At 55.1% G+C, this 24,899-nt stretch overlaps 1 protein-coding gene across 12 annotated transcripts in view; it reads left to right on the top strand.

The window, feature by feature from the left end:
* Nucleotides 1-24,899, top strand: part of HDAC7 (histone deacetylase 7) — a 62,135-nt gene that overhangs the window by 32,453 nt on the left and 4,783 nt on the right. For 10 of the 12 annotated variants that reach the window (XM_090128236.1, XM_090128240.1, XM_090128241.1 and 7 more), the window contains 14 exons: nt 17,933-18,129; nt 18,840-18,930; nt 19,684-19,798; nt 19,954-20,069; nt 20,227-20,349; nt 20,837-20,946; nt 21,284-21,400; nt 21,614-21,812; nt 22,008-22,216; nt 22,466-22,669; nt 23,200-23,425; nt 23,846-23,979; nt 24,394-24,514; nt 24,619-24,668. In XM_090128236.1, the coding sequence (XP_089984362.1) occupies nt 17,933-18,129; nt 18,840-18,930; nt 19,684-19,798; nt 19,954-20,069; nt 20,227-20,349; nt 20,837-20,946; nt 21,284-21,400; nt 21,614-21,812; nt 22,008-22,216; nt 22,466-22,669; nt 23,200-23,425; nt 23,846-23,979; nt 24,394-24,514; nt 24,619-24,668 (2,012 nt within the window). Of the gene's footprint in view, nt 1-8,818; nt 11,071-17,932; nt 18,130-18,839; nt 18,931-19,683; nt 19,799-19,953; nt 20,070-20,226; nt 20,350-20,836; nt 20,947-21,283; nt 21,401-21,613; nt 21,813-22,007; nt 22,217-22,465; nt 22,670-23,199; nt 23,426-23,845; nt 23,980-24,393; nt 24,515-24,618; nt 24,669-24,899 lie in introns of those variants that run through there. The other 2 variants (XM_090128238.1, XM_090128231.1) reach the window with 2 other exon arrangements.

Genomic DNA, 24,899 nt, shown 5'->3' with positions numbered 1-24,899 from the left:
CTAGGATGTGGTGAGGATGCGCTGGGCAGCTCAGAGTGCCCATCTCCAGAGGGGTCAGCACATGAAATGAGCATTAGGAATGGCTGTGTTAATTGTCCCCTATGTGAACAAGAGGGCTTTGGGAAGGAAATGGGAGATAATGTATTTATAGAGAAAACAGGGTTCTTTCGAGGAGACCCTGAACACATCTAGATGGGATCAGTGCTCTTCCATTAGGACCCTGCCATCCTTCCTCCCCTTTCCATCCTTCTCACATCTCACTCTCCCTTCCCCTCCTTGTTAGAGCTGCTGTGTTTTCCTTTCCCTCTCACTGATAAAAGGAGATGATGGAGAGGAGCAGGAGCCCCATCTCCACTGCCTGCACTGCTGTGGTGTTCGCCTCGGAGAGAGCCCACATCCCTGGAGATAACTGTGTGTGCAGGAGAAACACACCCCTCCCCTGGGAGATAAGCTTGTGTGCAGACACAGCCTGAAGATAAACACCCAGGAAGGCAAACATCCAAGCTAATACACCTGTATGGGCACAGAGCACCTGCAAATACCCTCTGCAGCTGCGTGGTGCAGTTTTAGTGCTTGTTGGATTGGTTCCGACCCTGTGCTTGTGCCAGGAAAGCAACACAAGGCTGTGCTGTGCCCCAAAATCTGGAGATGCCCAGGGAGAGACGTGGCTGAGCTTTGTGCTCTCAGGGTTCGGCTGGTTGCAGCTTTCAAAGATGCTCAAAGCAGTGCAAGCCCCAAAGTGCTGGTACAACCCAGGGCTGGAGCAACTGCTGGAGGGGGTATTTGGGGGTGGGGGAGGAACCCCTTGGCTCTTCCTGTTGCGTTTTGTGGATGTGGGGCTTTGAATTAAGATCTCCAGCAGAAAGGTGTCTGGACTCAGAGCAGGTTTTGCACGGCTGGAAGTTGCTGTCATCTTCAGCTTTCCAGTAGCTTTTGGGTTAGCTTCGGTGCAGAGTCTTAAAGCTCCTTTAAATTGCAGGAAGGGCTTTGCTAAGCTTCTCATTTCTCAGAGAGGTTGTGAAATTGGCACCAATTAAACGGTTGCTGACATGGCCTCGCCACAGTGGGAGAACTTTTGTGGGGGATTTCGACACGTTCTGGGGACTTTTCCTGTGTGAGTGGGTTTGGGGAGAGGAACTGTTGTAGGAATTGAAGGAGAGTGGATCTGCAACACCAGCAGAGGTTGGGAGCAGCGCCTGGTTTAGGCTGTGCTCCCTGAGTTTGAGGTGTCTGCAGCGGTGGCATTGACATCTGAGCCTGCAGCCATCCTTGCTGTGCTGTGTTTTAATGCCTGTGATGGGGTTGCAGCTGCAGCCAGCTCTGAGGTCTGCACTGAAATGTGGACTCTGGCTGATGCACTGCAGCTGCAGCCACTGGATTTGGATCTCGCCTTGCTGTCGGGTTCCAGAGGTTTATTTTTCAGGACTGACTGGGAAATAGTGCAGGTGCTGTCGTGTGTATTCCAGATAAGGGGCTGAAGAGTCTGGTGATGCTCAGCTCTGCACTCTCTCCTAGTGCCTCTCGGTGGCTGTTTCTGCATTATTTCCTAGTCTCTCAGTGGAAGTTAAATGATAAAATGAGCACTGAAGCCATGAAAACCATGGAGTGCTGTGCGTTACGCTGCTTTAGAAGCAGAGGGACAATGGCTGTTGGGTGTCACTCAGCTCCTGCGGCTTGTGACAGGTGTTTGTGGGATGCCCTGAAGGTCTCAGGTGCCAATACTCCTCTGCAAGTGTAGTGATGCTAAGCCTTTGTAGGTAAAGGCTCTTCAGAAGGAGAGCTCCACTCCCCAGCCTGCTATGCGGATTGTGGAGATGTGCTTTGACACTTCACTTGCTCTGATATAAAATAAGTAAACGCTGATAGTGGGATGTAACCAACCAGAGGGTGGTGGTTCTGCGTCTCATCTGTCACCAAAGAGGCTTTGCTGCAATGCAACCTCAGCTCGGGGGCGAGCAGCAACCTGAGGAGCCCTGCATGGACAGGTAGGAGCCTCGCAGGGCAGCTGATGCCATCTCAGTGCTTCTTGTTGGCTTTGTAAATCCCACAGCTGGATGCTGACCTTCCTGGGGAGCTCAGATGAAGCTGTGAAGTGGATGCAATTGAGCAGTGGTGTCTGCAGCTCACCTCTTTGGGCACGCTTTGCTTTCTGCCTCCTTGTGCGTGCAAGGTTGTGCGTAAATCTTGTTGGTTTTGCTCTCAGTTTATCAGTGGTGGGTCAGCAGGAGCTGGTGTCAGGAGGGATGATGCTGGTGGCAGTGCCACAGTGCTGTTGGTCCTCAAAAATAACTGACCAGGGCTAAAGGCTCTGATTCTGCTTCTGAATGGTGCCACAGGTGGGCCATCAGGTAGGAGAAAGGACTTTCCATCACCTCTGGAGCTCAAAGATGTTGAGCAGTTCCACTTCAGAAAGGGCCGTGGCTTGTTGGAAGGCTCCCAGCTGCACAGTGCTGGATCTGCCTTGAAGGAGGGCTTGGTGGTGAAGCTCAGGCTGGTTTCATCAGCAAAGGAGACCTGAAGGATCCAAAGAAATGGAGCAAAGCAGTGCCGTGGTGGGGGGCAGAGGATAGTTTGCAATTTGTGCGTTGGCCCTGAAATGCCATCCTAGCAGTACCGTGTCTGATCTGATTTCACATCACAGCAAAAAAGGAGCCCTTGGAGGGCTGTCTGGAGCCTCATTCCTTCCAAAGAGCTCCCAGTTTAGTTTGCAGCTCCTGTCTATCTTATTGGCTGCCTTTTTTTTCGCTTGTGGTTTGAGGTGTGGATTCATAACAGCGACAAATGAAGAACCCTTGAAAGATCTGTCAAGCTCAAGGAACTGGAAGGAATTTTTCCTTCTTGGTGAGGCTGTGCTGTCGGGGCTGAGTGTCCTGTTGGGTCTGACTTACCCGTGAGTAACTGTGCTGTTGGGTGGAGCTTTTCTCCTTTCTGCAGGAGCCCAGACTGGATGATGGCCTGTGACAGCGATGGGAAGAAGTGATGATGCTTGGCTAGCACGCCGAGGTCATTGCACATCACACAGACGTGTTGGGGACGATGTGCCAAAGTGAGCAAAGAAGGTGGAGGGTGTGACAGAGGAGAAGCCTGGGAGGGGCACAGGGTGTAGGACGGGGTGCTGGCACATCTGGAGGTGGGACGGAGAAACTTGCAGAAGGATTTGTGGGCTGGGGCTGGCGTGAGCTTGGGTGTGTGCTGGATCTGCGTGTCCTCCCTTCGTGCTGCCTTATCTCCTGGCTTGGGGCAGGAGGCCTCCCAGCACTGCTGTTGGCCGGAGGGCATCCTTGCATAACTCAACAGCTTTCTTCTCCATCCGTGCAGCTTTTTTCCTCTCTGCTCGTGACTTGTTGCTGACCATGGGAGATGAAACCTGGCTGGAGCTCACCAGGCTGATTTGGAAAGCCAACGTGCTACAGTTTGCTTTTCCTACTTTTGCTTTTTAGCATTCCTGGTTAGGGAGAGAAGGCTGCCCCAGTTGCAGATCTCACAGGAGGTGCTGGAGTGAGGAAAGCTCTGTTAGTGGCATCTCATTACAACATCTGGTGGTTTTGTTTTGTCAGAATGTCTAAATGAATTGCAGAAAAGCCATGATTTGCATGGATTTGATGCAAGGGTTTGGTCGCGGTGGTTTCCAGTAGGTTTGTGGATTAGGATGGCATTGGGATGTGTCCTGGGGAGTCTTAATGGAAGAGTGTGCTTGAGATGCCTTGGCTGGAAGGTGTCTGATGTGGCTGACATCTGTGAGCATGGTGCAGTGCAGAGGTGAGAGCATCTTTGTGGTACCAGCAAGGAGAGGGGTTAGCATCTTCATGGCAGCAAGCAAAAAATCAACCCCCTAGCCAAAACTCTAGCCAGGATCTGTCTTTATGTCTGATTTTATTGAGGAAAAATATTGCTCTGAGAGGCAAAGATGTAGAAAGAAATTGGATTTGGGGCTGGGGGGAAGTGGATCTAGGCCTGGACAAGGGGTTGCAGGAGGAGTTTGTACAGCCCTGGGTGTGCCACAGCGTTTCACTGCCCAGTGGGATGCTGAGAAACTGTGGTGTGTGCCGTGCTCTGGGTTCAGCTCCAGCTCTGGCGAGGCTTTGCTGAAGGAGGCCAAGCAGCTGGAGGAGGAGGTGCAGCCAGCCGAGATGGGACCTGCAGGAGTGAGTTGGTTGGGGAGGTGAGCGTGCTTTTTATCCATCTGAAATCACGACCCCCGTCTCATCTGCACCAGCTGCTCTTGCTTGCTCCGCATCCTCGCAGCTCAGCGTGGGGCAGCCCTGCTGCACCTCTGCCAAATCAGAAGTGGACGTGAGCACTGCTCCACGTCTGCAGCAGACACAGCCTCAGCAAAGCAGCTGCAGCACCTCCATCCCTCCTTCCCACTTGGGTGCCTGCTAGCTGCGTGTGCAGCTCACAGGAGGCTCACAAGCAGGCTTCTCCCAGCATCCATACCTGAGCTTTCAGCTTGGTTTCTTTTCCAGCAGCAGCCACATGCCCTTTCCGCAGCCCACACAGTTTTTTCTTGGGTTGCAGGAGCCCTGGCAGCAGGCTATCAGAGCTGACATCCCTGCCAGGACTCTGGCCAGACCAGCTTTTCTTCTTCGCTTATCACCTTCAGCTTCAGGAACAGGGAAGCTGCTGCGCAGCTGCTGAGCCGTGGCAGAACTTTTGGTTTTTGGCAGCCAAGGGAGAGCGAGAGTTCAAGAGATGTGATGGCTGTGGAGGGACCACCTAAGAGAGCATGGGAGGTTGGCAGGAAACAGCATTGAGCAAAGAGATGGCAAATTGATGTTGAAAATCCTGGAAGGGGGGAAAGAGTTATTGCTATAGAGAAGGAGAAATAACATGGGAGCATGGGGATGGCTTGCCACTAGATGGAGTGAATGGTCCTGTGGGGATTGATTTCCAGCTTCTGGCAAGTTCAGCCCTATTCCCTGTGGGGATAGGTCCCTTCTTTCTTGACCTGTTGCTGGGCTTGGCTCTGGGGAGCTGTGCTGGCAGCCAGCATCTCCTCCAGCACTGCTGCAGTGCGGTGGCCTGGGCTGTCACCACCATTTGACACGGAGCAGAAGAGTCACCTTCAAGAGTGCTGGGACCAGAAAGTGAATCTCTGAGCTCCCGTAGCCTTCAGCAGAGGCATTCTGGGGACTCTTTGGCCATCTGGTCCTTAGGGTGAAAGGCTCCATGTGTGAGGATGGAAGTTAGGAGAGCCAAGGGATGTCTTTTCCAGCCTGGATGAAGTGGTGGAGCAGATTCTGCTGGGCTCTAGGCAGGGTTAGTGGCCTTTTGGAAAGTCACCTGTGCAGGAATTGGGAACATACCCTTAGGATGTGGATGGAACCACAGGAGGACTCTTCTTGCCTTGCAGCCACCCTTGGGGACCTGGTGAACTGCACCCCACCACCTCCTGTTCTCCCACCTCTTGCTGTAAAAGATCATGGCAGGAATGATGTGCTGCTGTAAAAAGGAGAGAGAACGTGGGCAAACCTCTGCTGTCCCTCTCTGGAGCCAGGCTGGAGCATCAGGAATCCCTGCAGCAGCTCCTGGTGACTCGAGTGCCTGCCTGGCTGCCCCATTGGCACACAGTGCTGCTCCCATCCCAGCCCCCCACGCCAGGGGAGGGGTGAGCTACAGCAACAAAAATGCACCCTTCCACTTGGGTGACTGCTCCCACTTCGAGATGAAAACATTTGTTCCTGAAATTGGAGTCATTCCTGGGATTGCAACACCCAGGCTGTGTTTCCAATTAATCTGCTGAAGTCGTCATGCATTTCCAAGTGCCTTGGCTCAGCAGAGAGAAATCTGGCACTGGGCTGGCTCTGAAATGCCAGCTGAGATGTGCACGGTATGAAACGAGGAGAAAGCAGCCCTGGTGCACCAGACTCTGGCAGCTGGCATGGGATCATGGGGGAGGGCACGGGGCAGCTGTGATGTGGCTGTGGGGATGTGGTGGTGGAACACAGAGCAGCTCTCCCTCCTGGGATCAGGGAGGCTTGGAATAGTTGTCGAATGACCATCGGGTTTTTCCTGCCTGGTTTCCTTCTGTTTCTGGGTGTGTGTTTTCTTTTGGGGCGAAGGGGGAGGAGGGAGAGGGGGGTGTTTGAAGTGAGTTATGCTCAGTCTGCTCACTGCGTCTGCATGAGGATATTTACAGCCTTACTGCTGCAGCAGTGCTTGCTGGGGTGTTGGTGATGTATCAGCCCTGACACCTTCCCTGTCCTCCTGTCGGGGTGCTCCCACCCCCAGGGAGGTGGGCTTAAAGTAGAGGGTGCTTTGTTTGGAGCTGGTTGGTGCCTGCAGTGCGATAGCCTGCATGCTCCTGGCTTTGACTGCTGCTCCTTTCTGCTGAGTCCAGCAAGCCAGCACGTGGCGCAGCACAAGTGCAGAAGCCAGCCTTTAAATGCTGCTCTGAGTTGGAGCTGGCAGATCCCTGGAGTCAGCAGGTGGGATGGAGCGAGGGGCAGCACCATGGGATGCAGCACAAACCTGCTGCCATCCCTGCTTGGGCTTTGTGGTGCTGCTGGGAGCTGGCTGACCGAGGCAGCTTCCCTGGGACACTGCACCTGACCCTCTGAGTTCTCCATCCTGTGGCAGCAGCGGGTCCTGGTGCAGCATCTCCACGTCGAGCTGCAGGAAGGATGGAGAGTCCCTGCATAGGGCTGCCTTTACAGAAGGCGGGGATCCTGCCTGGAGCTGGAAGTGACCTGATGAATTCTTCCATCTCCCATGTGATTTATTTTAGTATTTTTTTTTTCTTTTTGGAGAAATGAAATTGGATCTCGAGCCCCGTCCCAGCTGGGTGGGAGTGGTGCAGCGCGTTCGCCCAAGTGCTCATGGAAAAGCCGAGCTTGCGTAGAAATCTTCCCTTTCCAAGAATGAGGCTGAGGCCCCCTCCCTCCTGAGTCAGCAGGGGTGACGGATGGGGAAGCTCAGAGCTCTCCTGCTGCTGGGGTCACCGCTGTCTTTTCCCTCCAGGGGTCTGTGAGGAGCACGCAAACGCAAATCCCTTTCACCCTTTGGAACCTGGAGCAGGGATGCGGCATCCTCCAGCTCCCCTCTCACTGTGCCATCGGTTTCCTTGCAGCAACGCTTTGTCTGGAGCTGGAAAGTGTTAAGGGAGGACAGTGACAAGTCCACTCCCAGATTGGATCATGTTTGCTTTCCCATCTGCGAGGGCAGCACTGGGGCAGCGCGTTCTTCTGCAGAGAGCCTGCGCAGCCTCCTTGGAGGCCAGAGTGAGCAGATGCGTAAAAGCCTGCAACAAAAGCCAGGGAAGCGAGGAGAGGAGGGGGAGAGCAAGTTAACCACTGGTGTTTAGTGCTGTAGTGCATCAAATTCTCTTCGGGATGTGCTGATTTCCCAAGTTTTGCTCGGTGAATAGAGCTTTCCCATGTGTTAGAATAGTCTCTGCTGCGTAGATGTTTAGCAAGCGAGGATGTAAGCTTTCTATATTTGCCTGCAGGACAATAACACTGCTGCTTTCTATTTTTAACATGTCAAGAGGGACAAAAATGCACTTGGGAGCCTTTGGGGAGCGGAGCAGCCGGGCTCACAGCTTTCCTGGCACAGCTGGGCTGTGGATGGGATGGCAGCGATGCAGTGAGCAGCAGCTGCTGTGAGAATGCCTGGTTCTGCTTTGCAGCAGGTACTTTGGGCAGGGCTGGTGGGGATGCAGAGCCCTTGCTGCCTGCATGATGCTCATCATCTTTTGCTGACTGCTCTGGGCTCAGCAGAGGAGCACGGGGCTGTTTGGTGTTGTCCCTCTTCTCTCCTGCTCCTGTTTCTCTCCCTGTTGAGGCTGCGGGTTCTTCTGCCAGCCTCACCCACTCGCAAGCAGTGGGTTTACGTTGGTGTGAGTTGCTTGCAGGGTTTTATGGCTGCTGATGCGCATGCTGGAGCAGGGTGGGCACATCACCATTCATTTGGAGCAGGAAGTGAGGATTTAGCGTTGAAATTGCTCCCTTAGTTTCACCTTCTGTGCTGGATGTGAGGAAGGGATCTTCTGCTCTCTTCTTGGTTTTGTTTTGCTTTTCTACCTGTGCAATGCAAAAGCCCAGCAGCTTTGGGATTGGGGTTCATCCCAAACCTGGCTGCTGGGCACAGAGGTACCACCACAATCTGAGCATGGAACAGGGTTTGCACTTTGCAGCAAAGAGGCAGCTTGGGCAGTGCATCTCATCACGCCTTCCTTCTGCTCCTAAATCCCTTTGGAACTGAATTTAGCTCTGGTTTTGCTGTCCTGGGCTGGGTGCAGCTGCACAGAGCCGGGACAATGGCAGGAAGCTGCTGGCCGTGCCGTCCTTATTGCTGGCCAGGCACTGGGGCTGCGTGGAGCCGCCTCCGCTGCTCCTCCCGTGCTATTTCCATCGCATTGTGCGGAGGAGAGGAAGGATGTTTCCAGCCTTCTTCCTTTCTGCCTCAAAGGGATGTGGGGAGGGGGGTGGGGAGAGGATTTTGCTGGCTGCCCATTGTGCAAAGGGCTCCGAAGCTGTGCCCAGGTTGAGGCACTGCTGCATCTTCATAGAGTTATAGGACGATGCAGGATGCTGGTGCAACAAACCATCACTTCAGGCTGAGTCTTTCCCCTGTTTATAAAAATGGATGTGCTGGGGTACGAGCTCCGTTATGATCCAGCTTATTGCACGTTCCCCTTTGCAGAACCTTTGCCATTTCCACCTGCTGCTATGTGGAGCCCAGGTGCCAGCCACCTGCCTGAGCCCACGCAAAGCTGCCCCGTTTATTTTGTCTAAATGCAACATCTCCAAAAGGAGGAGGAGAAGAGGATGGGTTGGGGGGGGGGGGGGGCAGAGAGGGGGAATACCCACTCCAGCTTAATTGCATTTAATGAGCCTGATGGGGCTGGCTGCCAGCAGGATGGGGCTTTGCCAAGGTTCCTGCTTGCCCGTGAGAACCACTGGGGTGTGGTAGCTGCGCCCGGTTCTGTGGCTGCTGGGAGAGATCCCAGGGCTCCCACCAACCTCTGCCACGCTCATCCTTCTGCAGGGTGGCTGTATGGGGCGTGCTGGCCATGGGGGATGTGCAGTGACTGTGCCAAAGGGATTGGGAGGGTGTCTTGCAGGTGCTGGAGCCTCGAGCATCCTCAAGGCTGAGTGCTACACTGCAACGTGCACCCAGCAAGGTGCTTGGTGTTATTTGAGATCCTGGGTGGGGGTGTGATTTTGGCACCAGCTCTGACTCTGAGTGGTGGTCTGAAATCCACCAAGGAGCCACTGCATGCATCCCTGATGCATGCAATCCTTCCTCGGTGCAAGGAAAACCTCTGCTCTGAAATCCACCAAGGAGCCACTGCATGCATCCCTGACACATGCAATACTTCCTCGGTGCAAGGAAAACCTCTGCAATGGGCTCTCTGGGGCTTTGTTTACTGTTTTTCCTCCTCAAACAGCTCAGCAGCAGGATTGGTCCAGCATTCTGGGCAGCATTGCTATGTGAGCACCCAGAGTGCCCTGTTGGGGACACCCATGTCCTGCATCTGCTCTGTGCCTGCTGTTCCTGTTCTGTCCTGACCAAATCTGGCATGAGCCCTGCTCAGACCTGGCCCTGCTGCCTTGTGTGGCTTTTCCAACTCTTGTTGCATTCTCCAGCTTCAGCCCAGCAGCTCGCCCAGCCTCTCACATGCACCTATGCTGTCCTAGGGTGGTTGCCACTGGTGTCCCTGTGGCACAGCAGGATGTTTGTTGGATCCAGGCACTCTTCAGCTTCCCTCTGTGCTGAGGGTTTGATGCCTGCACCTTGCCTCAGTGCACCAGCTTAGAGCTGAAGGATGCATTTCTCAGCTTCTTGGTGAGGACCCAGGGCAAAGGATGCCAGAAATGTACCTGTGCAGGAAATTGAAAGTGTTGTGGCTTCCTTCCTCTGACATAAATAGCTCTTGCCCTAAAACCCACGTCTCAGCTCCAGTGCTGGTTGGAGGAGATGCTGAAGCACTGTAAGCCCTGTGCATCCCATTCCCTGTGTGCCATGCCAGTGCTGTTTTTCCTACTTCTTGTTCTCTGTACTGCATTGGGCTTGGGTTATTTTTACCTTTTTTTTTTTCATGACCAAATCTGGCTTCCATCCCCAGCGTTGGACCTCGGCCAGCGTTTGCCAAAGGGGTTTCCTTCTCTGCAGCCTGCAGAAAGGCCTTGATTAAAGGGCAGATCCCCTTGAGGAGTCACTGGGTATTGTGGGAGCCGAGGCTTTTGTCTCAGCAATTCCACATCAAGCAAAGCACCGCTTGTGAGCCCGGAGCTCCTCCCTGGGGGGTTATGAGTCAAGCTGGGCTCTCGCTGTGTTGCACGCAGCAATTAAAATAAGAAGGAGGGGGGAAAAAAAAAAAAAAGGGCTGAGCTGAGCTAGAACATTGGTGACAGCACAGCAGCGACCCAGCACTAAGCAAGGCTGCTGCAACCTGGAGAGGCTTAAGCAAAGGGGGATGGAGGGTGGGATGCTGGGCGCAGCTGCCTCGTGCACCCAGGGCTGGTGACACTGGGGACCACAGAGATGCTGTGGGCACCAGAGAGCAAAGCTGCCACGGTCCAAACCGGTTGGGAACGCTTTCTTCTGCTTGTGCAAATGGTTGGTAATTGAGGGAGATGTTTATGTAATCGTTTGATCTCTCCTCTGCTTCCCTTGGCACGGAGGCAACATCCTCTGGTGCTGATGTAAGGAGCCGGTGCGGGAAGGCGAGGCGTCCTGCGTGTTGCTTGGGGCTCTGCACCCACCTGCTCCGGGTGCAGGGAGAGCTGCCAGATCCTCAGCAAAGCTCTGGGAGTGCTGCTGGAGGGCGGTGGTGCTGAGGTTGGACAGTGTCTCCTTCTGGAGCTTGCGCTGAGGGAGGAGATGGTGCTGCTGGAGGACGCCGGGGTGCTGGAGTTTGGGCACGGCACGAGGACTTGCTCGCTCGGAGCTGCTGCACATCACCTGCTTTCCTCTCCTCCTGAGAGGTTTGGTGGTATTTAAGGCTTCGGGAGCTGGCTGTGGGATCGTCCCTTCTGCAGCTGCTGTGGGATCTGTGCCTGCGAGGTGAGGAGGTGCGCGATGCTGCGGGCTGCGCTGCAGACCCCATCCGGGCTGTGATACCAGGTGAGGGGCTTTGGGGGAAGGAAACCAACGGGGAGGGATGGTTCCTCTCTGTGGTCTGCTTGGCTGAGGGCTTTTCCTGATTCTTGGTACTTTCCAGCAGCAGCAGGTGCCCATGTGGCTCTGGGGAGCACTGGCTTTCCCTTCAGCAAAGCTCTTTGGTCCTGGATTTCTCTGGATTTCAGGGGAAACTGCAGCTGAGGAGAGGCTTCCCAGGGACAGCTTGGGTGCTGCTCTGTGTGGGATGGATGGGATCTGCAGCCAGAGGTGTCCAGCTGTGGCAGGGATGCATCCTATGCCCACCCCACGAGCTGTCAGCCCCACCTTGTGCCAGGGTGCTGCTCACAAGGATGTGGTCTATCTGCAGAGAAACCAATTAAATTAAAATAAGCAGTACTTAGTACTTACTCCTATGCTGCCTGCCCGTGGCTTGGTTCAGTCCTGTGCCCTCAGCTTTGCCCTTGTGCCTGAATGCTCTCAAATTTAAACTCGAAACACCACCAGGTTTGGCCACGCAGCTTTCCAGGCTCATCTCTCTCTGCATGGATGTGGTTGATGCTTTGAAGGTTCTAAAAGCCTCCCCATGGAACAGAGACAGCATAGGGGGGTGCTGAGCTGCTGGCATGCATGCAGGATGCTGTGGGAGCTGCAGAGAGTGTGAAGTGCATGGTTTAAGCATCGCCTACAGCAAAATTCAGGGCTGGGAATACAATTTGGGGCTCTGGAGGTAATTCTGTGATGCAGGGTTACCTGGAATCCTCTTGACCGCTTTTGCCCCGTAGGCAAAACACTTCAGAGGCCGATCCCAATGTGTGGATTTGGGAGCACTTTGAAAAGCTGCCTTGGAAAAGGGCACCAAAACACAGCTGCACGGCTGCTGGCTGTGTTGTGGGCACCCACATCCCCTGCTGCAGGGGCAGCTGGACCCTGTGTGCAGCAGGAGCAGGCAGGAATGCATTGCTGAGTGCTGGAGTCCTCCTGAATCCTCTTCCTTTGGCACTTTGTAAGGATGCTGCAGGTACAGAGTGCTGCTGCCCGGATGGATGGGGTTTTCTTTCCCCTTTTTGTATCCTAGTGAATAGCCCAGTGAAATAAAGATAGGATTTCTGCATCTCCCAGCTCACTGCCAGCATTAGTAAGAGCTGCAGCTCCAGGTGCAAAGCATTTTGCTCTGATGCCCTTATAATGCAACCTGACCCCAGCAGCACATTGTGAGATTTTGGGTCCTGGAGTCATAAGTTTCAAAATGTAACTGCACGTATTTGTGGGGAGAAAATTCCAGGGAGGGCTATTAAATGTCTGACTCAAAGGTCATGAGCTGCAAATAACCAGTGGGAGTCATCCTAGCCAGCCCTGGGCCGTTTGCTGCTTTATGTGGGTCTCATTTATGGCTCAGGTTCTGATTGAGGTGCTGGAAATAGCTCAGCAATGTGTGTTGCTCACAGGTGTATGTGCGTGGGGTTGCTGGTTCCAGGTGCATTGCTTTTAAATGGTGGCTCATGCTTTGGTTGCAAGGTTCTGCCAGGCTTCAGTCATCAGGTGTCTCGGATTTTTCTGGCAACTTTCTGCAGGGGAGGCAAAGAAAACGAGGTTTTCAAGAGTGAAAGAAAGACACAGTTATACCCTTGTGGAAAAAGTCTTTAGGGCTTGTCATAGAGATGCATCATCCTCTTCTTGTTTTGGAAGCAGGAATGTGATGTCTGGTAGGGAGGAGTGGGACCCACCCACATCAAGCCCTTGGGGCTGGAGCGAGCATCAGCTCCCCATGCTGCCCCTGCAGGGCTGGGGAGGAGAAAAACACCCAAATGCTCTGATTTTAGGGGTGTCTGTGCGAGCAGGTGGAGCTGTGGGAGCAGAGGGACACGTGGAGCATCTCCATGGGGCTGCAGCACCCACGTGCCACATCCCTCCCCTCTGTAAGCGGGGTGAGGATAACGGGGCGATGATGCTTTTCCCATCTTTGTGGGGAGCACGGTGCTCAGCCCCGTAATTAAAGCCACCAAGCTGAATGCGTGCGCCCCAGGGGCTGCAGGGAGGTTATGTGAGGTACCCCAGCTCTGGGATTTCCTTTTGCTCCGGTCCCAGCTTTGTGATCTTAATGTTATTTCAACATAATCATTTTTTGTGTGTGTGTGTGTGTGGTTTCTTATTTAAGTGTTTTTAATTTGAACAAATCCCCTCCGGCTGGTTTTTTTGTTGTTGTTGCTTGTGCGTGGCTCTGGAGAAGACCTTTTCCTTTTATTTCAGAGGAATGTTTTTAATCACATGCGTTTTTCAACCCGGCTGAACTCTGAACCTTTCACAGCTAATCAGCAGAAGATGGGAAAGGGTTTTCAAGAAGTGCATTTAGCTGCAGCTCAGTGGGCTGTGTGAGGGCTGCCTGGTGCGTGGCAGTGCTGCAGAACCTGGAGGCGAAGGGCTGCAAAGACCCACAGCTTGCTTTGCTCCGTGCATTTGCACCATTTGCTTCTGCCTTTATTTCCCCTTTATATAAGTGCAGCTCTTTGCTGACTGCTGCTCGTGCCTGGTTAAAAAGCAGGGAATAGCAAAGCAAAGATTTCTCGTTGCTTTTTCTTTCTGCTGGGGGTGGCTCCGTCCATCTTTTCTTTACTATGAGAGTGGTGAGATGCTGGAACAGCTGCCCAGAGAGGCTGTGGATGCTCTGTCCATCCCTGGAGGTGTTCAAGGCCAGGTTGGATGGAGCCCTTGGCAACCTGGGCTGGTATTAAACGGGAAGATTGGCAGCCATGCATGTGGCAGGGGGGTTGGAGATTCATCATCCTTGGAAGGGACTTCAACCTGAGCCATTCTGTGTGCAGCAGTGTGGTTACCCAGCAGAGAGCGAGCTGCACCAACGCTGCAGCAATGCGCTCAGCCACTGCAGCTGGCTGCCACCCCGTGCACAAAGAGTGTGGCAAGGTGGGAGAAGCCCTAAATCCAGCGCTCTGTGGGCGCTTGCAGCAGGCATCACCCCGAGGAGGAGAGAGCAGAGAAAGCTTTACTGCAGGAAGAGAAAAAAAAAAAAAAAGCAGCAGGAGCAGCCTGGAAAATGCCTGTAACCCGCACGGAGCCACGTTCACGCTCGCCCTGCAGCTTTCCCAGGGCCTGTTGCAATCTCCCCTTTCCATGGAGGGAAGGGTGGAGCTGCAGTGTGACCTGCACAGGTGGGGGAAGGTTTGTGCAATGGCTTTGGTTGCCCTGGGCCATCGCCTCCACATGGGGCCCCACTGCTTTCGCCTCCTCGGCTTCCTCCAGGCGCGCTGGCGGAGCAACGCTTTCCTCCCTGCCACCTGCCTGCACCCAATGACCCAGAAAAACAACCCTGGCGATGTGACAGCAGCAGGGATGCCAACAGGGGTGAGGCAGAGCCTTCAGCCCTATTGCATGAGCCGTGCTGTGCTTGCATTGCACCCCAAGGACCCTCCTGGGCTATCCGTGCCGTGGTTTGTGCAGGGGGAGCGTCGTGTCCTCGCAGTCAGGTTTTGGTGGCAGGGTGATGCGCTGAGCGCCGGCCTTCCCATGCGAATGTTCTGACAAACTAAAAATAATTCATAAAAAAAAAAAAACCCCAAAAAATGTTGGCAGCCAACATAGGAGCCTGGCCCCGAATCCTCCTCTTCTCTGGGAGCGGGATGTTGGCTCTGCCCTAACGCGATGGCTCTGCAGTGGATTTGGGGTTTCATCCCCTCTATGGGGTTTTCTGTGTCATTGTGATGCTGGGGGCTTGCAGGGATCCCCAGGAGGATGCGAGGATGGGAGCAGCTCCCTGGGAGCCCTGGCAGTGTGCTGGGTTTGGCTGCAGGGCCCTTCCTTGGGGCGAAGGGAAGAGGAGGAGCGCGCTGCTGGCCGCCTGCCTCCGTCATGCGGAGCTCCGGAGAGGAGCTGTGCGCTGTAGCTCTTGGCTCACATCCCAGCTGCAAACCCCCGTGTGAATTCGAGCCACGGAGGGAGCTGATGGCTGAACCCAGCAGCCCCAAGGGAAGGAAAAGGGGCTGCGTGGGGGCACCCGGAGCTGCAGGAGGGGGGTGGGTGGCAGCCCTTAGGGTGCTGTGGGTCCCAGGGGGTGAGGCTGGGAAGCAGCTGTGCCCTGGCACTCGGTGTGCGGAGCAGTGCTGGTGCCTCTTGGCTGCAGGGATGCTCGACTGCCTTTTTCCTGGCTTGGGGCACGCAGTGAGGAGTTGTTTTTCTGGCTGCTGGCCCTCACGGCCTCCCTCCCGCTCCTTCCTTTGTGCTGCTTTGGAGTTTGTTTTTAAAAAGGCTCAAACAAAACCGCCCCTTTTCTTGCCCTGGGTCGGCAGCTGATGGGTTGGAGGGGTGAGAATGGGGCTGTGCATGGAGCTCCCTCCTGGTGTTTGGAGCATCATGCATGGAGGGAGGCTGCGACTTATCTCTGAGCACCCCTGGATGCTACCAGCAGTGGGAATGGAGGCTGCAGCTTGCTGGGCTGCTCTGGTCCTCCCCATCCTCAGGGTGTTCCTGCACACACGCAGCTCTCTGTATCTCAGAGCCAAGCAATTATATTTGGAGTAAGTCGTGTGATTTTTTTGCTGATGCCTGAAATGTGTTGTTGCAAACAACGCCGCGACGCTGGAGAATAAATCTCCAGCAGAGGGAAACGAAGGGAGCTTTACCAAATCCTTTGTTAGTGTGCTGACTTGCCATCTGTTAACGTGGCTTTTTGTATAGGCAGCATAAAAGCAGGGCAGAGGAATTTGTATGGGAAAGTTGAGTGCTTTAATGAGTGGTCTCCCGCTCGCTGACTTCACTACTGTGGCACACAGATTCTCGAGGGAAATCAGGGCCCTGTTTCCCTGAATAGAATTATTTTGGAGGTGGACAATGCAAGCATCTCTTAGCAGTAACTGGCTGCTGTTGTACTCAAGCTCTACACCGAGTTGCATGAATGCTGATCCCAACTCCTGTGCCTTGGTGGCGTGCAGCAGGATGGTCCGGATGGATGGGGTGAGCATCCCTCTGTAGGGATGTGGGTGGGTGCTGTTACAAGTTCCCCATCTCCCACCCCGAGGTTTGCTCATCACAGCCCATCTTTGTGCAGCCACGGTGCGTTGGGAGAGTGCTGCAGCCTTCCTCCCACCGAGCATCACTCCTCCTCACTGGGTGATGGGAAACCACGAGGAGCAGGGAGGAGGCAGCCCTTATCGCTCCCATCCTTCAGAATCGCTGATGTTTAGCAGGAATGCAGGGATGGCTGGAGCTGGGAGATGGCTGGAGCTCTGCAGCCGCTCGGGCAGCAGAGGATGAGCTGTCAGCACTGTGAAGGATGTCAGCGTTTTTGGAACTGGAAGGGTGAAGCAAAAGGCTGAGAGCGGAGGGGAGGGGTCTTCTGGCTCGGGGTAATTTGTGTTGGTTCATCAAATGCATCTCAGTCTTAGTGTTTGTGCAGCCTATGGGCTGGGGGTCATAGCAAACCCCCTCCAGCCCCTGGGCACAGGAGCTCAGCAGCATTCACCTTCCAGCTGTTATCTCCCACAGCCTCCTATCACCCGGGCTGTAGCAATTACAACTAATTAGCCAGAGACAAATGAAATCCCAGGCGGTTATCAAAGAGATGAAGAGAACCAGGTCAGACTCTGCCATGGGGCTGGGAGCATCACCTCCTACAGGTTAAATCTGGGAAGGTGGATGTGGGGGTTTTGCTGCGGTGGGAAATGTTTGCCCTATGGATCAGGGGCATTTTTCCCTTCCTGGCAGTGTTGGGGCTGTGCTGGGTTTCCCCGTTGCATCGCTGCATGACGGGGCTGAAGCCCGCAGAGATTTCTCCTGCAGTATTGCAGTTGTCAGCACAAGCTCCCTGATGCTGTTGAGGCTGAGATGTGCACAGCGCAGGGTGTGGTTCTGTGCCTGTAAAAATAACATTTGCATCTTTTTTTTTTTTTTTTTTAATTATTTTTTTATTTTTAATTTGAGCTGCTTCACTACTTTAGGAAAACAATTAGTTCTCAGGCTGCGGTGGCTTTGTCCCTGCAAATGCATTCCTGTGCAGTGTCTTTCAATTCTGCATTTCCTGCCCACCTGCTTGCTTCCAGCTTCTCTCATTCCTATGCTGCAGTGCCTGAAGCGTGGAGCTGCCTTGGCTGCATGCTTTTTGGGATGCCATAAAGTCCACTGGGGCTGTGTTTGCATCCATAAGTCACTGTTGTGCTTGCTCATCCCCTTTCCACCTGCACGTGCTGTGCTGCATAGAGCATCCCCAGCAACCTGTGCTGGATGTGGCTGCTGTGGGGTTGGCAATGGGATGGTTGCTGGGGGGGCAAGCAATGTCTGGCTTGCAAGACTGTTCCCTCCAGCTCTGCTCCTGCAAATGGCTCCATCCAGCCTTCACTGAGGTCTGCAGAGCTGGCATTGCTGCTTAGAGTCTGAGCTTCCAGATCAATATTGCAGGTTGTAGGATTTTCGTAGCAGCATTACAGCAGTGCCACGCTGCGGGGTGAGTGCAGCAAGGCTTCAGGAGCTTTGTGGTAGAGGTCTCCTGCTGCAAGTGGGTGCTTTAGTCTGTCCCTAGCGAGGGTTTGCCAAGGTGGTCTTGGGAATTTGAAGGGGTTCCCTGTGCAAGATGGGAGTGCCTGCAGTTTGCAACACTGTGGTGTCAGGGCGAGCTGCCTGCAGCACTTTGGAGGCACTCCAAGGGTGTATAGCATACAGGATTTCTGCCTGGATGACGGAGGAGGCTCTCACAGGCAGCAGATGGGATGTGGCAAGCCCTTCTCAACAGCAGCACGCGTTCCTCGCGGTGCCCTCCTGCACGTCGGGATATCCTCATCCCCATCCCAAAGCTGGGAGGCACAGGAGGACCCCTCTGTGTGCTTCTCCTCACCCAGCTGCGCCTTGCTTTGTGTCCCAACAGCTGCTGTGACCCCGTGCACCTCGCCACGGGTGCCCCAGGCCGTCCCCATGGACCTGCGCATCGGGCAGCGTGTTGTCAAGCCCGGCTCCGACACGGCTTTGCTGGCTCTGAAGCACACGCAGCAGCTGCAGCACCAGCTCTTCCTCGCCAGCCTGCACCAGCAGCAAGTGGAGCAGCTCGCCCACCAGCACGTCAGGGTATGGGTTCTTCTAAAACAATTACTTTTTCCCCCTATAGAGCGTGCGGCTCGTGGTGCTGCGTGTGTCTGCAGGTGTAGAATCATAGAACCGTAGGATGGCTTGGGTTGGAAGGGTCCTTTCATCATCACAGAACTATAGAATGGTTGGGTTGGAAGGCACCCCAAAGTTCCCCCAGCCCTGGGCTGCTCCCACTCCTCCATCAGCTGCCCGGGGCTCCAGCCATGGCTGTGAGCATCTCCAGGGATGGGGCACCCAAAGTTCTTTGGGCAGCAGTGCCAGGGCTTCACTGCCCCCTGAGCTAAGAATTTCCTCTTCCCATCTCACCTATGTCTCTCCTCTTGAAGTTTAAGCTGTTCCTCCCCATCTTGTCCTGTCGCTCTCCCTTCTATTTGTAAGCTCCTTTTAAGCACTGGAAGACTGCATTGAGTTCTCCCCAGAGCCTTTTCAGGGCTGAACCTTCCCAGTTCCCTCAGCCTTTCCCCATAACAGAGATGCTCCAGCCTCTGAGCATCCTTATGGCTTCCTCTGGACTGAGCATCTCTGGAGACGAAGATGCTCCCAGTTTGCAGCAATGAAACAACTTAACACGTCCTTGTCAGCCCACTGGGTTTCCAGAAATGCTGTAACAGCCTGTTGCAGAGCTGCTCCATCCCCGTGGCACAGTGTTTCGAGTCTCCTGGTGCTGACAGTGCCCTCTCCTCTCTCAGGTGACCATGGAGACCTCGCACCGTGAGGCAGAGCCTGGGCAGCAGGAGCAGGAGCTGCGGCAGATCCTCAATAAGGACAAGAGCAAACGAAGTAAGAGCCTCAGCGTTTTCGGACATGTGGCATCTCTTCCTGAGGAGGCAATTCCCCAAAATCAGGGGGACCAAGTTCATGGGGAGTGAGGGTAAAGCAGCTTCTAGCAGGGGCACAGCAGGCAGTGCTGCTCTTACCCAGGCCATGCTCTGCATGCTCTCAGTCTGAGCATCTCTGTCCTGAGCATCAAAGAGCTTTATGAAAAGAGTGTGGGGAAGCCTGGATCCAGAGCTGCACTCAGCAGCTGCATCCTGGGACTCCCTGGCCAGGATTTATCCTTTGTGTCCTTATTGATACCAGCCAAGTGGTTGCAATAGATCCCTGCTTCGGTGTTACTCTATGCCCAACAGCCACTGCAGTGCTGCAGCCCAAACTGGCAGTGCTTGTGCTGCCCCATGCACAGAGCAAGGCACAAATTGCCTTCCAGAGCTGGCAGACCCCAAGCCTGGAGCACAGGAGTTGTCGGGGGGGGTACTGAGTGCTGGGCAGGAAGGTTTGCACCATGCAGGAGAGCAAACCTGTTGCTGCAATCTCCCTGCGCCATCTAGTGCCTGCTGCATTAGGAGCTCGCCGAGCTTTTGGAGGTGCAGAGCCCTTCAGAGATTCGAGTGCAGCTGTTCCCTGTTTCCACGAGCCTGCTGCCCACCTGCCCTTTGAGTCTGAGCTCTCTCAGGATGCTGATATTTTTCCTGCTGAGATGCAGGATAGGCAGAGCCGCATCAGTTGGAAATCATCGACATGTAACATCTGCAGGTGCTGTTGCCAGCACGGTGGTGAAGCAGAAACTGGCTGAGGTCATCCTGAAGAAGCAGCAGGCAGCAGCTTTGGAAAGAACCAGCAACCCCAACCCTCCAGCCATGCCATACAGGTAAAACAAAAGCACCCTGGATAATCTGACCCACCCAGCGCAGGGCGGCTGCTCAAAACCCCGCAAACATTTTGATGGTGGGTTTGGATGAGTCAAGGCATTGCTGATCATCTCAGCAAAGAGGGAAGAATCTCTGATGAAGCTTTTCCCCATAGGTCTCTGGAACCTTTGGATCCTGAAGGTCCTTCCCCTCCTGTACTCAGCACCTTCCTGTCCCCGGTCCCTAGCACTTCTCTTGATCCCCCAGAGCATTTTCCACTGCGGAAGACAGGTGAGGCTGGGGGCCAACACCATCTCACTCCTGCTGTGATGCCATTGAGCTCACACCCAGGGGATGGCTGGAGCCGAGAAATAACCCCACCAAAGTCAGTCCAGCTTTGCCCTTACCCATGGTGGGGCTGGGACTGACTGCCTTATCCCCCTCACAGCATCTGAGCCCAACCTGAAGGTGCGTTGCAAGCCCAGGAAGTGCCTGGACCGCCGCAAGAACCCCCTGACACGGAAGGAGAGCGCTCCCCCCTCTCTGAAAAGGAGACCACCTGAGACCATTGGTGAGGGCTTTGCCTTTGTGGGGAGAGCCTGGGAGTTCAGAGGGGGCTGGAGCAGCCTGGGGTTGTGTATAATGCCTGCTGTGGGGCTCCAAGGGAGAAATTGATGTCTCGTGAATTAATGTCAGAGGCTTGGCGATTATTGATGCCCTCTGTGGGGCACAGCCTGTGAGAGCAAGCTCTGTGCTGTGATGGGACAGGGGGTGGGTGAGGTGGGGAAGGCTACTGCTGCAGCTGTATCGTGCTGATTTTTGGGCCCTTGATGGGTGTATAAGGCTGGAAGCATGCAAGGTCCTGAGCAAGCACAGCTGGCTAGGCTTCCTCCATGGCTGACTGCATCTCCAGCTTGCCACCTCACCGAGGAGAGTTTTGCCTCTAGCAGGCAAACTGAGAATTGTTGGAAGGAGGGAGAGCTTTGCAGGGTTGGTGCAGGGCTGTGTAACCCTCTCTGGGTTTGGGTGTTCATTTTTCCCTTTCTCTTTGCTCACAGATTCCTCCCCCAGCAGTAGCAGCACCCCTGTGTCCGGCTGCAGCTCTCCCAATGACAGCCTCCCTGCTGAGCACGGAGCTCTTCCCACTGCCTCCAGCATGGCCCATGAGGTGAGCTCCTCAGCTTTGCTCTCTCACTGCCACCCCGGGCTCAAGATAAGCTAGCATCCTCCCTGGGGACCCCAGTTTTGCACTGAGCTGCCCTTAGCCCAGCTAAGTTCCTGCGTGGTGGGACCCTCTGCCCAGTGTGGTGACATGCTGCCCTCCTCTGCAGCATGCCCTAGTGCTTTCCTAGTGCATGTGCTGTCTCCATATGGGTCCTTGGTGCCCCTGGCCCTGGGTTTTCTCGCAGACAGCTGGGACTTCAGCTGCCTGTCCTAAGCTGCTTGTCCCATGCTGAGCTCTGCAATTCCCAGAGCAGGAGGCTGATGGATCGTGTTTGGTGCAGGCACCCCTGGCCCAGCGCCTGATGATGCAGGAGAGCTCCCTGGCCCAGTTTGCCCTGCAGAATGCAGTCTCCCTACCTGCCATCACGCTGGGATTGCCAGCCACCAGTAGTACCAGGGTAGGTGACCTGGTTGTAGCAACTCCCCAGATCTGGGCAGAGGGTTCCTGCAAGGCAGAGGGGGGAAAGGGGGAGGAGGATCTTGAGATTGTTGGGTGGGTGCCAGCCATATGCTGGCTCTGAGTAGTCTGAGGCTGCCTGTGGCTATGGGGAGGATGTGCCATCCCTTCTCCGTGCTGTGTCCCATTATTAATCCAGCCTATCTCTCTGCAGGGAGATGCAGATCGTCGCCCTCTCTCTGGCCTGGCACACCGAGTGCCTGTGCTGAACGGACCTGTCCTCACGGGCACACACTCTCCCATGTTCATCCCAGCTGGCTTGGAACAGCATGAGGCTGGGAGCCCTTTGTCCCCTCGGCTCCAGCCTGTCATCATCCTCGAGCCCTCAGTCACCCACGCTCCACTTGTGGCAGGTAAGTGCTGAGCTTGGGGCAGGCAGTGGGGCCAGCAGCATTGAAGGCATAGCACTGAGCTTCCCTTGGGGCAGGCAGCCTTTTGCTTTCCCATTTCTCTTCCACAAGCTGCGGCTGAGGAGACGGAAGACGTTGATCTTGGTGTCTGCCCAATAGATAAAGAAACACCTTGTCTCTCCTTCCTTTCCCCTGCAGTGCCAGGTCTGGGGACAGTCCCCTTCTCCTTCGCCCCATCGCTCATCTCTGCAGAGCGCCTGTCGCTCCCAGGCCACCACAAACCACTGGGCAGGACCCGCTCAGAGCCCCTGCCCCAGAACCCCAAAGCCATCCAGCAGCAGCTGGTGTACCAGCAGCACCATGCCCAGTTCCTGGAGAGGCTCAAGCAGCAGACTCACCTGGGCAAGGTAAGCACGGAGCTACAGCGTGGGGTGCAGGAGGCAGTGGGGGAAGGATGCTGGCAGGATGCAGGATCGCAGCCTTTTTCTGCAGGGCAGCAATTAGCTGATAACCCAGGGCCAAGCCTGCGTGCTGCTGCCTCGCAGTGAGCTGTGGGGCTCCCGTGTCCATCATTCTTGGGCTCTGGGGTGCCTTGCTACCCCCAAGCCTCCTCAGCCTGCCCTGTCCCCATCACCTCTGTGTTCACTTGTTTGCAGCGCATGGTGAAAACCAGCGAGAAGCCCCGGCTGCGGCAGATCCCCTCCTCAGAGGACATGGAGGCAGAGGGGATGGAGGCTGGGGCTGAGAGCAGTGAGCAGGTGAGGGCATGCGTGGAGCCTGCACGGCCAGGGAGCAGCGGGAAGGAACCTGAGAGGCCTCAGAAGATGCTGCAGCCTCAGGAGGAGCTCATCCTCCAGCAGGTGAGCGAGGAATGGCAGGGATGGGGCTGTAAGGAATGGAATTCTCCTCCCCCGTTCTTGCATTTCTTTTCTACGTTTTGGTGCCATGTGAAACTTTGCACAAACCCAGCAGTGCCCTGGCCGTGGGAAAGTTCAGCTCAGACCCAGAGAGCTCTGTAAAGAACTGCTGTGTGGGTGGGGATGCAGGCACCCCATCTTTCCCTTCCTCAATCCAGGGGCGGTTTGCTAGGACAGGGATGTGATCAGAAGCCACCTCTGGTGCCAGCAAAACTGGGCATCATCCCCAAAGTGCTGGCATCATCCCCATACCGTTGCACCTTGCATCGGGGCTGCCCAGCACTGCAGGGCTGAGCCAGCAGAGAGCAGCAGATGCTGCCTAATACATGCCAGCTCCTATGGAGCAGCTCCAAGTCCTCCGGCACGGAGAGAGCTGTCACATCCAAATGCTCCAGAGACATTCTCCTTCCTAGAAGGCTGCTTGTCACCCGATGCTGGGTGATGTCATGCTTACTGCCACCTCTCTCCATCAGGCCTATCTCTGGGACCCCTACCAGCGTGTGCAGCACCAGCTCCTCAAACGGCAGCCCCTGGCTGACTCCCCCATGGTCCCAACCATCCTCGCAGGGCACAGACCTCTCTCCAGAGCCCAGTCATCTCCTGCCACCGCGACTGTCTCCCTCCCTGCTCAGGATACGACCTCCAAGGCTCTCTCCCTGCCGGTGCAGGAGCAGACCAGCAAGCCCCATTTCACAACAGGTAGCACACTGTCCCTGTTTGGGGGTGCTCAGGGGCAGTTGAACGTCACTCCCAATCTCTCCTGAATTCCTGGGAGCACTCTGACTGGCTGAGGAAGGCATGACAGTTCCCTTCTCCTTATCTAAAGGTGCATTTTCCAAGCAGAATTTGCCCTTCTGGCCCCACAGCTGCTTTCCTGCTTGTTTCAAGGGATTGGTTTAGCTTCTTAGGCACGCAGGACAGCATGTGCATCAAAAGCCTTAGGGTGGAGGTTCATGTGGTTTTGATAAAGATGTTTTCAGTCAAACCGAATAATTAAGAGTGTTTTAGGTCCCAGCCTCAAACCCTAGAAAGGGGGGCAGCAATTAGGGTTGGCAGCACTGAGATCTGGGCATCCAGGTCCAGTCTCAGGATGACAGCTCTTCTTGGATGTTGTTGCAGGACTGGTTTACGACTCGGTGATGCTCAAACACCAGTGCTCCTGTGGTGACAACAGCAACCACCCAGAGCACGCGGGTAGGATTCAGAGCATCTGGTCCCGACTGCAGGAGAGGGGTCTGCGCAGCCAGTGCGAGGTGAGGAGGAGGGGAGGGGGTGCTGCTACAAGCAGATCTTGTGCTATAAAGAGGTGATAGGGTGTCCTGCTCTCACCTCCACTCCTTTTGTCCCCAGATCTTCCCAGCCTGTTTATCCAAACAGCAATAGGTCTTAGGGAGGGGGCTTGCATTTGCCTGTTGCTGACACTGGTGTGACAGTGCCCATGAGTTTGCTGTGTTGGAAGATGGGTCCAAACCCTGCTGAGATAGGAATGAGGTGTTTTGCCAGCTTGGGGGACACCGGTGTCAGCTCTCATCTGTTAGAAGACTTGCCCTGATCTAACAAGGACTGACTTTGGGCCATAGAGGGTGCTGGCATTTCCAGCCTGTCCATGGGAGGGGAACACGTGTCCCATCCCAGAGTGGCTCAGTCACAGCCCCTGTGCCCTGCAGTGCCTGCGGGGACGGAAGGCCACCCTGGAGGAGCTGCAGTGTGTCCACACCGAACGCCACGTCTTCCTCTATGGCACCAATCCCCTCAACCGCCTGAAACTGGACAATGGGAAGCTGGCAGGTGAGCCCCCATCTGCACCCACTTCTTGCCCTGTGCTGCTTGCCCTTGTCTCACACTGTTCCCTGGCTCTATGGCTCGGAATCCACCTTTTTTCCTCCTTGCAGGGATTCTGTCACAGCGGATGTTCGTCATGCTGCCCTGTGGAGGGGTGGGGGTAAGTCCTCCTCCTTTGCTCGGGGTGTTTTTGGATGGGGTTGTTCATTTCTGGGGACTCTCTCGTGGGCCTGAGTGGGGAGGGAACTCCCAAAGCCATCGGGCTGCTCTCAGCCCCCAGCCCTGTGTGTCTGTGGGGTGTCCTGATGGAGCTCAGAGCCTTGAGGTGACTGGGGTAGAAGCTGGTCTATGGCCTCTCTGTAGGGAGAATGGATTCAGCCCAAGCAACAGC

The sequence above is a fragment of the Phasianus colchicus genome, chromosome 33 (assembly GCF_987193195.1).
Source record: "Phasianus colchicus chromosome 33, bPhaCol1.hap1.1, whole genome shotgun sequence".
Classification (NCBI taxonomy): Eukaryota; Metazoa; Chordata; class Aves; order Galliformes; family Phasianidae; genus Phasianus; species Phasianus colchicus.
Note: the sequence above shows the minus strand (reverse complement) of the source record. Positions and strands in the feature narration are given on the sequence as shown.